Source organism: Tenrec ecaudatus, chromosome 9 (genome assembly GCF_050624435.1).
Source record: "Tenrec ecaudatus isolate mTenEca1 chromosome 9, mTenEca1.hap1, whole genome shotgun sequence".
NCBI lineage: Eukaryota > Metazoa > Chordata > Mammalia > Afrosoricida > Tenrecidae > Tenrec > Tenrec ecaudatus.
The window spans coordinates 88,462,746-88,479,124 of NC_134538.1; the positions used below are offsets into that span (position 1 = coordinate 88,462,746).

The 16,379-nt window shown below is 38.4% G+C and overlaps 1 protein-coding gene across 2 annotated transcripts in view; it reads left to right on the forward strand.

The window, feature by feature from the left end:
• The window catches only part of TMEM196 (transmembrane protein 196), a 57,209-nt gene that overhangs the window by 34,308 nt on the left and 6,522 nt on the right, over positions 1-16,379 (forward strand). For both annotated transcript variants that reach the window (XM_075557584.1, XM_075557585.1), the window contains exon 2: positions 13,783-13,839. In XM_075557584.1, the coding sequence (XP_075413699.1) occupies positions 13,783-13,839 (57 nt within the window). The remainder of the gene's footprint in view (positions 1-13,782; positions 13,840-16,379) is intronic.

Sequence of the window (16,379 nt, forward strand, 5' to 3'; positions counted from 1 at the left end):
AGACAGTGTTTCATGACTCTTCCTCATAACCACACCCCCACATAGTTCCCTGCTGTCTCCTCCCACAGTCTCTGGAAACCACTTAACCATCTGTATATACACCACGTTATTAAGCAACTCATCTGTTGGTGGACATGGGTTTATTCCACCTTTTGTACCTTGTGAATAATACTACATGTTTCATTATATATAGCTAAGAATAAAACCACACTCCTTCAGCCTCACTTCTAAATAATAAATAATAGGCTTTATTTATTTGAAAAATGATTACTCCATTCTTATAAACTACTCTGTGGGACTGTTGGGTTTGTGTCTATACCATTAGAGACTGACAACATAATTCACGATGATACGCCAGTTTTGTGAGTCTGCAGATGAGCTTCCAGCTGTGATGTAAGAAAGAACACAGAAGCCCTCCACCCCAAAATGTGGGCTGACAGTCCTTTCGGAAATACACATTCTGGAAGTTTATAGATTGGAAACCTTGGGCAGTGTTTTTAAAATACCCATAATGAGTATGTGATGAGTTTTGATGGGTTGCTTTCACATAATACCTGGATAATAATTCTGCCTCAGGAAAACAGAAGATACCTTATTTAACTTTTTTAATAAGTCACACCTGTACGTAGCTCAAAACCAAAGGTATTCAGCAAAATTCTATCTCACCTCATATGATTGTCATCACTCTTCTATTCCAAGTATCCACTGCTGTTTATTTTCTAAATGGCCTTCCAGAGTTACTTTGCACATACTCATGTATATGTCAAAGTTAACATAGATCATATAAACTTTTTTCCTCACAAAAAATACCATATATTGTCCACATGATTCTGTATCTTGGTTTTCCCCCTCACCTGTCCAGGAGATCATATATTTGAATGTTTTTCATATCTGTTTCTCATATAAGCTTTTTTAAGGAAAACACACACAACAAGCACCTTTGAATTTAGTCAAATTTCTAGACTGATAACTGATATTGGCAATTTCTCTTCCTATGTCATTGCTAACAATTTTAGTTTATAAAAATAACTAGTTTGTGCACATATCATTTCACACATGAAGTTAGATCTAGATGAATTCTCAACTGTGGGACATGGAGTTGCTGAAGCAAAGGAGATTCTATAACTCTTTATGCTTTGTTTTCATATAGCAAATGCATCTGTGATATATGTATATATATATACACAAACATATAAAAATAAGTCTACTCAAGTCCCTTTGATCTGATATTTTATCGCTTTATCTTCTCATGATAAATGCATGTGTCTGCTTCTTATAGCTATATCAAACTTAATCTTGTTATCAATTTTATGATTTTTACCAAGTGGATAGGTGAGGAAACGTATCTGACCAATGCATCTGGCCTATTTAGAAAATGACTGTTCTTTTATTTTCAATTTTTGCATATCCTCGAGTAAGAATAATTTTGTTTCTGGGAAATAACTATTCATATCCTGTGTCTGTTTTTTAGTTAGTCTTTGCCTTATTAATTTCTTAGGGTTTATTTTACTTTAGTAAGTTTAGCTCTTTATATACTGGGAATATTTTCCCCAGTTTCTCTTCTTGACTTGCAATGTGAAATTTCTGCCAAACAAAAGTTTTATGTGTGTCTATTTCCTTACTCTCGTTTTTGAATGAATTAATATTTATTTTATGGATTAGAGTCATAGTTCAAGGTCTTTGCAATTCCAAAGTAGTGAAGCAATTCCCCTATTTTATTCTAGTGTTTTCATACTTTATGTTTAAACTTAAACATTAAGTTTATTAGAATATATTCTGCCATATGGTGTTAAATAATAAGTGATTATTATGGGAAGGAGTATCTGAGTGGTGCAAACATTACTGTCAGATGTTTAAAGAACGGTGCAGGTTCGTGTTCATCCAGAGTCTGCTCAGGAGAAAGGCCTGTTGATCTACTTGATAAAAACAACTCAGACATTAATAACTTGATGAAGCACACACAGGACCATCATAAATCACTCTTGAGCAACTGGTTTCATTAAGGAGAAACTGACTTAATTATGGGGAATGTTAATTATGGGGAATGGAAGGTCTTCGAGTGAGAGTAGGTCTGATTCAGTACAGTATGGATGCTACAACAGGGCAGAAGACCCTGCATGTGGTCCCTAAGAGCAATGGTTCAGAACTTGACTAAAGTTTGGAATCACGGGAGAGATTTAAACATACTGGTGATGCAACTTGATGGCAGTGAATCTGGTACTTTGTTTTGATGGTGAGAAGAAGCCTTGATGGTGTAGTGGTCCCCATGCTAGGATACTAATAGCCATGTCATCATCAGTTCATCTATATTACCATCTGCTTCTCACCTTCACAGAACCAAGTGAGGTTGTCTATCATGCCAAAGATTTACAGTCCAGGAAATCCTGAGTGACAATTCTACCCTGTCCTATAAGTAACTGTGCACTGGAATCAAGTAGATGGCCATGATTGGATAATGACTGAGCCCCTCCTGGGAATTCTGATTCAAATGATCTGGGGACCAGATTTTCTAAAAGCTGATGCGCATCCAAGTTTTAGAATCACCTCTGACTGGCAGAATTTTTGTATGCAGATATTGTACATTACAATCTTTAGGGAAATGTGATCCCCAGTGAAAGAAAATCCAAAACAGAGTCCTTAGGAGCCTAGCCAGGGGCCAGCATAAAATAATCTCTTTCTTCCTTGAAAAATAAGTGTAAGAGGCCTTCCACAATGTTGCACAAAAAATGAAATTAAAATTATGAACTTTATATATCAACATAAGCTCTATCAAAGTTAAGACACCATTAGAATCTCTGATACTGGCCATTTAGTCCATCTATAAGGTTGTGAGAATGTATTTATATCAGTGCAGTCTATTTTACATTATTAATTGAAAAATGTGTGTGCTTGAACAAATATTTTAAGATTATGAAACAAAAGGATGCCAGCACTCTATGGTGGATGCCTTATGACTTCGCATTGACTTGCTCACAAATTTTCCTTGTTTGATGGGAAGAATGACCAATAGCATTGTCATGATGGAAAAGAGCTCTCTCATGAAGCTTTTCCCCAGCATTTTTCTGATAAAGCTTCAACTAATTTCTCAAAACCTTTCTCCTAATAGGATTTTTTAAAAACAATTTATTAGGGGCTCATACAACTCTTATCACAGTCCATACATATACATACATCAATTGTATAAAGCACATCCATACATTCCCTGCCCCAATCATTCTCAAAGCATTTGCTCTCCACTTAAGCCCTTTGCATCAGGTCCTCTTTTTTTCCCCCTCCCTCCTCCTAATAGGATTTTATTGTTCTTTTGAACTCCAGGAAGTCTACAAGAAAAATATCGTCAGCATTGCCCAACACTGTTGCAATGGCCTTTTCTCTTAGCCAATTATTTGATTGTGCTTTGGCTTCAGGGTCATGCTGGCTAAGCCATGTTAGATCTGCTACAATTCTTCCAATAAAGGCCTCAGGATCTCTATCATCTGACTTTCACAAAATGTCCCCTGGAAGCTCTGCTGTTGTCTGCTGTTGATCTGGGAAAAAGGTTTCAGGCACCCATTGAGCAGAAAATGTCTATTTTTCAGTGAGAATCGTGAAAGCTGAAACAGTTGAGATGCCTATGCTGCTGCTGATGCTGTTTCTACTACTAATCACCAGTCCTTTTTAAAAAAAATTGGGGGCTCCTACAATTCTTATCACTATCCATACATATATGTCCATTGTGTCAAGCGCATATGTACATTTGTTGCCATTTTCATTCTCAAAACATTTGCCTTTTACTTGAGCCCTTAATATTGACTGATCGTTTTCCTCTTCCCTCCCCACTCCCCCTACCTCATGAGCCCTTCATCATTCATAAATTATTATTATTTTGTCATATGTTACTCTGTCTGATGTCTCCTCCCACCTTCTTCTTTGCTGTCCATCCCCAGGGATGAGGCTATACGTAGATTCTTGTAATCGGTTCCCCCTTTCTACCCCACATTCTCTCCACCCTCCAGGCATGGCCACTCTCACCACTGGTCCTGAGGGAGTCATCTGTCCTGGGTTCCCTGTGTTTCCAGTTGCTCTCTGTACCAATGTACATCCTCTGGTCTAGCCAGATTTGTAAGGTAGAATTGGGATCATGATAGTGGGGGTGGGGTGGTGGTGGAAATATTTAAGAACTAAAGGAAAGTTATATGTTTCATCATTGCTACCCTGCACCCTGACTGGCTCATCTCCTCCCCACAACCCTTCATTAAGGGGGTGTCCAGTGGCTACCGATGGACTTTGAGTCTTCACTCTGCACTCACCCACATTTACAATGATATGATTTTTTTGTTCCTTGATGCTTGATGCCTGATCCCTTTGACACCTCGTGGTCACACAGGCTGGTGCATTTCTTCCATGTGGGCTTTGTTGCTTCTGAACTAGATGGCCACTTGTTTATCTTCGAGACTACAAGACCCCAGATGCTATATCTTTTGATAGCCGGGAACCATCAGCTTTCTTCATCAGATTTGCTTATGCACACGTTTGTCTTCATTGATCATATCAGGAAGGTGGGCACCTACTGATATGATTTTTATTTCTCTGATGTCTGATAACTGGTCCCTTTTACACCTCGTGGTCAGACAGGCTGTGTGCTTCTTCCATGTGGGCTTTGATGCTTCTCAGCTAGATGGCCGCTTGTTTATCTTCAAGCCTTTAAGACCCCAGATGCTATATCTTTTGATAGCCGGGCACCCGTCCTTTTTAATTAGAGCAAGAGTAAGACTATTTTTTTTCACATAATATTATGGATGGCTTGACAGCTTCAGGCTTTGTTTTCAACAATGTCTGATCTCTTCTTAAAATGAATTATCCACTTGTAAACTGTTGATATCTTTGGGACATTATCTCTATAACTTTTTGTAAAGCATCAATGATTCTATCATTCTTCAATCCAAGCTTCACTATGAATCTGATGTGTGTTCTTCAATTTTAGCAGAATTCATGTGGTCAGTTTATGACAGGTGCTGTTTTCAAATTGATGTTTTATCCTTCTCAGTACTTCAAACTACAGCCTGTTCACACAAGTTAGTAAGAGTTTATTATTTTAACAAAAGAAAGGAAAAAAACATTGAAATCCATGCATTTTTTTATTCATGATACCCAGTTAAGCAAACTTTTGGAAAACCCACTCATATTATCACAATAGCATGAGAAATGAACTGCATTAGCATGTTTTGACATTGAATAAGCTAAACTTCAAACTTTTCATGTAGAAATCCCATATCTATCATTCTTTAGTAGGTGACTGAAATAGAGTAAAAATGTCCCAGAACTGGTGATAACAAAATGGATAATAAAACTTTAAATCCCTGGAACAGCTAGATTCTCTTTGTAGGTATCTGCTTAATATTTAATGTCTGTTTAGGTTTTCCCATGACATATTTCCCATGCCTTTTAAACAAATTGAATAATGTTCATGAAATTATATCATTAAACTTTATCAAATATTGTTACATTCAACTTGTGGTTCAGCTCATCATATGGGGGATAAAAAATTAATGCCATTTTTATTTTAAATGAGTGCATATTTGTAATGACTAGTGGATTTCAGTGAAAATTAATCCATCTGACATTAATAAAAGATTAAGTGGAAAGACACTAATAATAGATTTTTAAATCACGATTAGAACTTCACCTTGAGCTTCACATCAGTATAGTGCTGGCCTCCTCTCTTGATTTCCTGTGCGGCTTCCACTACAAGGATGGTCCCAAAATTTGATATTACGTGAGTCTAACTGGAAAATTCTGTAACCTCCTTGTCTATCATCCACCTCTCTTTCCCAATCTAACCTCCCTTGGACAGAAAGAAATGTGAATATGGAATTCTTTGACTAGCACCTAAGTTAGTGCCTACGAGGAAACCAATAAATGAAAGAGATTATGTGAAAATAGAAGCAATGCGAATTTCCTCCATTTTTGTAGAGTTTTAAAAAATCCCCTTTTCTGCCCCGCCAAGCCATAGGATCTCCCCCCTCTCTCTTTTCTTTTTATTATCAAAACTGGATTATTCATATTTATACCAACTTAGATGAACATAACTAAAACAAATGGAAGAAAGAATGACGTGAAGGAGCTGAACAGAAAATTTCAAAGGTTAGCTTGAGAAGAGAAAGCCAGATAGTATGACAAAATGTGCAAGGATGTGGGAATAGAACCCAAAAGGAACTAACATGCTCTGCCTATCTAGAGTATAATGAACTCCATAAAAATTCAAGCCTCACATTACAATCTTGAAAGATTCCATAGGCAAAATACTGAATGACACAGGAGGCATAAAGAGAAGGTGGGAAGAATTCCCAGAGACACAGTACCAAAAAGAGCTAGTCAACATTCAACCGTTTCAGGAGGAAGCACATGAGCAAGAACTAAGGGGGCCGAAGGAAGAAATTTTATCTGCACTACTATGCATTAGCTGAAAACAAACCTCCAGGAATTGAATACATATTGAAATGTTTCTGAAAGCTGAAGAAGCACTGAGCACTCACTCATCTATGCCAGGAAATTTAAAAGACTTGGCCAACTGACTGGAACAGATCCAAAGAAAAGTGACCCAGCGGAATGCTCAAACTATAGAACAATATCACTGATATTGCGCACAAGTAAAACTTTGCTGAAGATCTTCCAACATCACTTGCAGCAGGACACTGACAGGGAACTGGCAGAAGTCTAGGCAGAGTTCCAAAAAAAGATGTGGAAAAAGGGATATCATTGCATAGGGATATCAAAGCATAGAATGCCAGAAAGATGTTTATTTGTATTTAATAGACTATGCACAGGCATTTGAATGTGTGGACCATAATAAACTGTAATAGCCTTGAGAAGGAGAATTCTGAAACACTTCGTTCTGTTCATTTGGAACTTGTATAAGGAGCAAGAGGCAGTTGTGCAGACATGACAAGGGGACACTGCATAGCTTAACATCATGAAAGGTGTGTGTCAGGGTTGTGTGTTCGCACTATTCTTGTTTGGTCTATATGTTAAGAAAATCATCATAGAAACTGGATTATATGAAGAAGAATTTGGAATCAGGATTGGAGGAAGGCTCATTCCTGTGGTATGCAGAGGACAAAATCTTGCTTGCTGAAAGTGAGAATGACTTGAAGCTCTTGCTGATGAAGATCCAGAATTGCAGCCTTCAGTATAGATGATAAATTCAATGTAAGAAAAACCCAAATCCTCACAACTGGACCAAGAGATGATATCATAATAAGTGAAGAAAAGGGTGAGGTTGCCAAGGATTTTGTCTTACTTGGATCCACAATCAATGCTCATGGAAATAGCAGTCAAAAACTAAAAGACATATCTGATGCACAAGACCTCTTTAGAGGATTGAAGAGCAAGGATGCTACTTTGAGGACTAAGGTTTCCTTACCCAAGCCATGGTGTTCTCCATTTCTTCATATGCATGTGAAAGCTAGACATTGAATAGAGAAGACCGAAGAAGAATCAATGTATTTGAACTGTGGTTCTGGAGAAGAACACTGAAAGTATCACGGACTGCTGAAAGAACCAACTAATATTGATGAGAAGTGTGGGCAGAGTGCTTCCTAGAGGCAAGGGTGCCAAGACTTGGTCTTACATACTTAGGACGTACTGTCAGAAGAGACCAGTCCCTGGAGAAGGATATCATGTTTGGTAAAGTGGAGGGGTAACAAAAAGTGAGGAAGGCCCTGGACAAGGATTGGCACAGGGACTGCCTCAATGGGCTACAGCATAGGAACCATGGTGACGATGGACCAGGACTGTGTTCTGGTTCTGCTGTGCATAGGGTCAGTGTGGACCAGAGCCGACCAGCGGGCCACTATCAAGAACATATGATAGTTCCACTTTATTTCCTTTTATATTTGTTTGCTTGGTTTTTACCTTGACTGCCACATGTTGATTGGAACTTGGTTGTTGTTCTTTTTCCTTTTTGTAAAATTCTACTTGTTATCAATATGAAGATTTCATTACAATCTCAGTCATTCTGCTAACTGGTACAAGAATGAACAGACACCTTATTAACATCCTCCTCATCCTCATCGTCACCATCTCCAATAGTGAAATTATCTGGGCTCTTATTCTAAACTGATATTAATGTCTTTGATCATTTCTTAGTTCCCTGTAAAATATTTGCCCTTTTCCCCCCTTGTTGTGTGAGTTTTACTACTACATTTCATTATGTTTATCCTGCTTGAGCTTATTTGTTTTCCTGATGAAGAGTTTCTAGTAATGGAGTGATTCATGCTAATAATATTTATTTGGGTTTACCTATGCTGCCATGAGACATGGACACAGCCATAGTTGTTTGAATCCACAGATATGTAATCGCTCACAGTTTGGGGGAACAGAAGTCTGAAATAGGTTTTTAGGACTGCATTCTTCTGGCGATTCTAGAAGAGACCCCATCCCTTCCAAGTGCATAGAGACTGTGTTTTGGTTTAAGACTCCCGTTCTGCCCCTTCAAACACCATCAGTATAGCCTTTTCAAATCCCTTTTCTCTATCCCTCTTCTTCAATCCTTGCCTCACCTTCTGTCTCTTTTTATTTTTTAACTCTTTCTTTTTTCCTGTAAGGACATCTGCAATTGCATCTTGGGCGCTGCTTGGTCATCAAGGAAAATTTCCCCTTTCAAGAATCTTGATCCTACTGGTAATCCCCTTTTGACATATAGTGTTGCACTCATAGGTATTAAGCATTAGGACATGCATGTCTTTTTGGGCGGCTAGAAAGGTTTACCTAACAAGCCCTGTGGGACCCCTTTGGGCATAACGAGTTAGGAGTTGCACTTTGAATCGCAAGGGCAGCAGTTGAAAACTACTGGCAGTTTACTAGTCTTGTAAAGAATCACAGTCTCTGAATCTCTCAAGGGGAGTGTGACCTTGTCCTCTAGGGTCATTTTGGGTTGGAATCAGCTAGATGGCAGTGAGTTTTGAGGGGTTTTGTGTGCTTGTTTTGAGTTTTGAAGAAGCCCTGTGGCATCGTGGCATATAAACTCCAGTGCTCACCTCAAGGTAAGTAGTTTGAACCCACGACCAGCTCTGCAGAAAATGGATGAGCCCTTCCACTCCAATAAAGATTTACAGCTGCAGGAACCCATAGGGACAACACTATCTTGTCCTAAGTGTAGCTATGAGATTCAAGGTCAATGAGGGTTTGTTGTTGTTCATAAATGTTATCTAATTTAGTCAAGAAGGAGCTGTCGTGGTGTGGTGGTTACACATTGGGCTGTGATCCCCATGGTGGGCAGTTCTAAACCACCAGTAGCTCCATGGGAGAAAGATTTGGCTTTCTTCCCCCAGCAACAGGTACCATGTCAGAAACCCACAGGGGAGGGGCTCCCTAGGAATTAGCATGGATCCAAAGCAGTGAGTTTGTTTGATTTTAAGTTTAATTTAGTCGCGGACTATGGTAAGCCCCACATCTCTGAGGGTCCATTATTCAGCCTACAATAGCATTCCTGTCCAAATTAGCATGTCTCTTGTTTGAATGAATATTTAGCTGCAAGTACAATTCAAGGGTAAAAATTCTTTCTGTTTTTCTTTCTTTTTTCCTTTTTCTTTCATACTTTCTTTCAGAACGATGTAAGAATTTTATCTTAGTATCATCTTGTGAACAGTTAGGCGAAGGTATCCATTCTCATCAGAGCTAAGTATTGTTGCCACGGCTGGGTCACCATATGAAGCTCCTCTACAGGGAGGCTGCCCTTACCTCATGTTCTGGATAGGAACCAAGATGCTGGATCAACTTTTGCATTGTCACATCACACTATTCCTTTAGCGTTCCATGATCCCAGCTCTCCTTCTCCACAGAAGGGGTTTCCTCCCATGCTCGTGCCTACCCCTTTGCTGTAGACTCAGCTGGCTTATTATTCACCCCTCTCAGGGTCATGGTCAGTAGAGTGCCTGGTGCTGTAGAGAGAGTTCTCTTTTGTTCTGGGCCAGCCCCAGTGGAGGGAGAGTCTGAAGACCAGGCCTCAGGGCTGAGGCTGTCTTGTCAGTGTGAACACTCCTCCTTGTGGCAGACAAACCTGGAGGAGGCTCTTCCGCTCCCCATCCCAGTGGTTGACGATCACGATTTCTCACTTAATAAAGGCATAAAATGTTAGCTCCAAAGGTGATTTTCTAGAAGTTTCCTAGGGAAGAAAATATTTTTCTTCTTCTACCTTTCTTCCCGTCACAGTAGCAATCGATATTTACCTATGCTCTGGGGATGAGAAGGCTTTGCTGCCCCTCACTACAGGGAATAAGACTTCTACTTCAGAAGAGAAACCTTTCAAGGGATGATATTACTTTGTACCCACTCCCACCCCACCCCACCTCCACACATACATTGGTGTGACAGCTAGCATCACTTACTGTGTCGGGGGCTGCTGTGGTGAGACAGAATTTGATATGGTGACACAGCCATAGCAACAAGACTTGGTTCTGATTAGAATTAACTCTTTAGCCTAACTGTTTAAAGGACGATATTAAAATAAAATATTTACACAACTCTGAAGGTATGAAAGCAAAAAGAGGGGTAGTGTGTGAGCCCTGTCTGCCCTTGAAGGATCTGGTACTTCCTTGGATTGAGGTTAGTTGGCGATCTTGAAACCCCAGCTCTCTCCTGGACTCTAGAACAGTTACAATTTAGAATTGTACAGTATGGGCCCTGTGGTTAATGTGGGAGGGACACCGTTGCAACCTTTTATACCCTGAGCGAAGCGAAGTGGGGTGGGGGGGGGTCTCTATTGAATTCTCGTAAGGAAAACCCACTCAGAATCTCGAACTCTGTTTTCATAATGGCTCTGTTTCATGCTATAATGAGTCAGCATGCTAATTATCATTGAATGTAAACGAAATTGGAATCGGACGGCTTCCACTTGGAGGAGTCACTTCAGTTTCATGACTCAGTGCAGCAGGCAGCCTCTTTCATTCGACCACAACATGTTTCACTGCTTCACAGTAGAAGCAAAGCAAATGATCCTCCCTGGATTGAAAGAGCCCATCTTCTCAGAAATAGATATATTTTTCACGTAAATTATATCTCCCATTCCAGCTGTGTTCCCATGAATATAAAAAGCTATTGACCTTAATTTTTTAAGCTGATTTGCTTTTTTATTTTTTATATACTTTCCTTAATGTGGGTAACTTCTTTACATCCTGGATAAACTTGTGTTAAAAATAAACACACTTGGAAATACAATGCCTATTATACCAAACTCCATTATAAAACAAAGTACACCTAATTAGCACAAATGAATAATTCTTTCTTATGATAAATAACAATGTCAAGGGCAAAAAGAGCAGCTGTAGGTGAGCGCATCTGGTCAGGTTTTCTGGTACAAAGCATATTGTGCGGACACTAAAAATGCAACAGTTGAAAAGCACTTGCATTACGTGGCCTGGAAAGCAAGTAGACATTTAAAAGGTCTGTAATTACTCTCATATGACCTTAGAGTATGACCTTGGGCAAACCTCTAAACCTCTTTGGACCTCCAGTTACCCACATGTAAAATGAGAGGGTTGAGTTAGATCATCTTGTAAATTCCCTCCCAGCTCGAAGGCTTGGTGGTAAATAAAGATAATCAACGATATTTATGAGCAATTTGGTACTTCTCCGAGATTGTTTTTGCTTCTTTTTCAACTGTTATGAATAAGATTTCTTAGCGACACATAGAAATTCCATGGAGATACGTATATATTCCCCACCCCTAACGTTGTAGGTTTAGTCTAAAGAATGTGGATTTAGGGTATTATCACTGAAATAAATGTAGGGCAGAATTTACACTCCTGATCTCCCAGATCCTGTGTTTCAATTTATTAGACCCCTCCAATGAGATGGGACCATATACAGTTTTGGGTTGTTTTTGTTTTGTTTTGTTTTTTTGCTGATTGGAAGTTCCAACCAAGTAGAAATCAAATTGTGCTTTACTTTAAAGGACAACTTGGGATTTACTCTAAGCAAATAATGGCAATGTTCATAGGTCTCAAAGCAGGTGCAAGAAACACAAAACTTCCCTATTTTTCCATTATTTCCAGAATAAATAGATTGAGCATGGGTCAACCAGGGAGGCTTTAGGTAGAGGGCAAGCTTGAGCTTAATCTTAAACTTAGAAGCCTTGTGAGATAAAGAATTGGTCCAAGCTAAGGAATTACTTGGGCACAGTCTTGAAAGATGTGAAATGGGATCAACAGGGAACAGTCCATATGGCACTAAGCAATAGTGAAGAATTTTTTACAATAACAAATGTACAAATGATGCAAGAACTCAGATTTTAGGGAGTTCTGATTTTCTATCTCCTTCTGGTTTATGGCAGTCAGACATTTTTGTGAGTCTCTGTGGTATTTTCACCTTTTATATATCGTATATATTCTAAATAATTCCAGTTTATTTTTGCTTTTGAGAATTATCTTTTGACATTTGAAATTATAATTTTTCATGCTAATACTTCTAAATATTTTGCATTTGATCTATGACTTTAGTGCTAATTTAGAAAATCCTTCTCACGCTTCCAAAGTTAAAGAAATACTTAGCTCTAATTGATACTACTAAAGTCATGAGAGTTTCATTCATGTAACACCCAAACTGTTTCATAGTCATATGCTATAAGGAAATTTAGCAAATGTTTCTAATTTAATTAATTGAATAAGTGTCTTTCTTGATAGCTTCCCTTTCACTTGGAAATCCGTCTCTATTATACACCAAATTCTTGTACATCCCAGTGTCTATTCCTTTAACAGTCTTATTTCATATAATCTTTAGGGTTTTTTCATGTGTATTCAAATATATATATTCAAGTATTAAATACTTAAATGGAAAACATCTATATTTTCAGGTCGGACTTGAAATAGCAAACAAAAATCTCTGATCAATTGGAAAGAAGCTTAGACACAATCACCTTTTGTTTGCAAACAAACCCTCAGTGAGTTTATTGCTTAATGGCCTTATTATTTTATTTATATGGTTTGCCTCAGGTCAAAAAGTATGTGGACATCCTCGAATGACCCAAAATATTTCTAACCAAATGAAAGAACCAACCATTTTAAAATCAGCAGAACGTCTAGCAGTCGATTAGTGTTAGGCTAATCAATGTAACTGCTTTGCAGAACATTGATGTCACCAATGCCTTTATTTAGAACAAATAACATGTTAGCAATAACTCCATTCTCCTATGCCCTTCCAAAGTATCAGCAAAGTGAGTATTTTTGTGAAATGAGGAGGTAGTTATTCTACCTGGCACAGTTTGAAGGGTATAAATAATATTTTCTACACAAAACACCCTCCTGACTTATGTCTTCTCTTCTCATTTGAACTCGGTTCCCTTCCTCTGTTGTCACGTGTTGAGTACTAAGTGCATAGATTGAGTAAGTGCCTCATTCCATTTTTCTCCTTGACAACGTAGAAAGGAATTGGATAATGGAAAATGGGGAAGTTTTCACTTATTCTCAATTTTGCCCAATATTAAAATGGATACAAGCTTCGCTCAACGCCTTCAATGGCCTATATCAAATTTATGAAAATGATATTTTCACTGAAGTTGATGCTACCCCATACTATTTTAGAAAGAGACATTGTCCTTCCAAGATTTTAATGGAACAAGGAAACCAAAAGGAATTACTGAATATCATATTTTAATGCTACTATGACACAAATCATATAAAAGAAGGCAACGTTAAAAAAATCCTACAATTGGAGTAACTGTAAAGAATGAACTATAAGCTAAGCTCTTCGGGGCTCTTCTATCTTTAGTGAGAAATAATTGTCTTTTTTTTCCCCTTTCCTCTGCAGTTTCTTCTTTGTGGCATATGTGGAATCTTGTGCGCCAAAAAGAAATCGGGACTGGTTGTAAGTGGTTTTTTTTTTCCTTGCTCATATTGTATATTAAAATATTTGAAATGGAAGAACTCAAAAACAGAAATGCTGCCAAGCTGATTTTTGTACGCAGAATGTTACTGGTACAGGATAAGAAGAAGAGTGAGAAACAAACCCTGGTCCTATTATTTACAAAGAAGGCCATCGTGATTTTGAGTGACCATGACAGAAAGAACATCTTTGATATGTGCTTTGAGTAGCAGGAATATGCAGCCCTTTCTGACTGCCGTAGGTGCGAGTCTCTGGTCTTCTCATTCATAGACTCCCAGACAGTCACATGGATCCTTCAGTAAGATATTCTGAAAAGCATAGTCTGAGTTCTTGGGACATTTTAACTGGTTTAATATGGAACAGAGCCTACAGTTATTGGCCTTCTTTGACTATAAAGCTAATTTAACAAAGCAACAAGGCAGCTGTGTTACTACGGTAACCATTCACTCTCAAAGCTCTTTATCATTTTATTAAACCATGAATGCATCAGCCGACATGTATGCAGACGTTCCAGGGTACAAAGTTGGGGTTCAGGATGAACAGCATGCTCCCAGCATATGCTCCTCTTGGCTGCAGCTGACCCTCTCTGCCCACGGGGGTTTCCCTCTGTCTCCCATGCCATTCTATGAGCATGTGGAAAGACGGGAACAAGTACTAGGCATTTTCTTGAGAGAGATCGTAGACTCACAAATGGACAAAAGCGATGCTACACAGGGACTCTAGGAAGTGGTCTTTGAACTGAAGAAGACTTTTAGAAATGATGGCCAATGGACAGAGGAGAGCAAGAAATGGAGAGTTAATTTTTTGGAATTCATATATTTTCTTTGAAAACATCTGCTAGATACAGGATTGAAGTCCCAATGCTGTAGATATTTCGTGGTTGAGATATTCAATTTTAAAAATATAACATAAATCAGAAAAAGCAGTCTTGGGGAAACTGTTTCTTAGAGCATCATAACTTTCACCCTTGATTCGAACATTTAGGCATGGCCTTCACTCTTTCTCTATTCTTCCTCTATCAAGGAACTGTGTGGTTAGTCTAGTGATGACTTTCTGAATTAAAGAAAGAAAAATTGGGGTGAAGAACAGAAAAGAAGAAGGAAAATTAGGATTTTTTTAAAAGAACACAGTCTCTCTTTTCCATCTTGGGTTCCTGGGAAGTATTAACTATGAAGCAGGTGCCTACTAGCCTAAAGGTTGGTGCTTTGAATCCACCCAGTGGTGCCTGTGAAGACGGGACTGGCCATCTGCTTGTAAAGACCACAACCCGGGAAATTCTGTGGAGTGGCTCTTTTCTGCACAAACAGGGACACCATGAGTTGGAATCAACTCAACAGCTACAATCCCTTACATGTTATTAAAGAAAGCACACGCGTGCACACACACACAGACACACACACGTTTAAACTTTTTAGACATTACTACCCAACTTATCCTTATCTATTATCATATGACTACCCTATAAAGAACATTCACTTACCAAGGATTTTGTACTCTTCCATCAACTTTTATGTGAAAATTATCTCACTCCAAATATCTCTGATGTTCAGAATCTCTAACCTGATGGGATTTGAAAACTGTATACAATTTTAAACTTTGACATAGATTTTAAGTTTTTAATTCCTCAGCTGGGAGTTCTGTATCTTAACAAATTAATGACATGCAATGCTTTTAAAATATTAATGACAATAGTACGGTTTGTTCCCATGAATATAAATCCAATTTGTCAGATTGTTAATGAAAAGTAATTTGCTGGGTGAAGCCAGTTAGCATATATTCTGACAATGAATAAACACTGACATAGATTCCAAAAAGCTCCATGCCACCTTAATATACTTTGAAGTGAAATCTAAACTAGTTAATGGTACTTGAAATTGAGAGGCACAAGCTCTCAATTAACTGGGTAGTTTATTTGGAAATTGGTTTTCAATATTATATTCAGTCAATTATGAAGTAATTTCAGTTGCCAACCAATGAGTTTAGAGCCCTGACAACAACTAACTTTTGAAACAGATGCAATAAGAAAAATTTAATTAATTTTAAGAAACCAAATCAACTATTAAGAATCCTTTCTGCCCGCTATGCTGTCTCTTCTGTCTTTGGCATTACTTGGGAACTGCATGAACTTAGCTGAGATCGCTTTTTTTCAAAAGCATCCTCTAAAACCCTTAGTTGGGCTAAGTTCCCTTCCTCTCTACCGACCTCTAGAGCATGCCAACCTTCTAACTCTCTAAAAATCTCCCATACCATGTTGAACTTTCTCGCTCACAAGAAAGCAATGGACTGTGGGCTGGATGAGGCCTGAACACCTGGTGGGTGCTCAGGAGGTGTTGGTTAAACTGAGTGGACAGCAGCAAATGATAACTGGTATATAAAATAAATGCTGAAGTAAGTTACATAGCTGGAGGCCTTGTGGGATTATAGCAAAGGAGGAGTTCAGCAAAGTCCACAAAGGTGTTTGTTTTAAGAAATCAGATTTTGATTTTGGCCTTCCATCAAGAGTCCAAGAAAAAAACAAAATT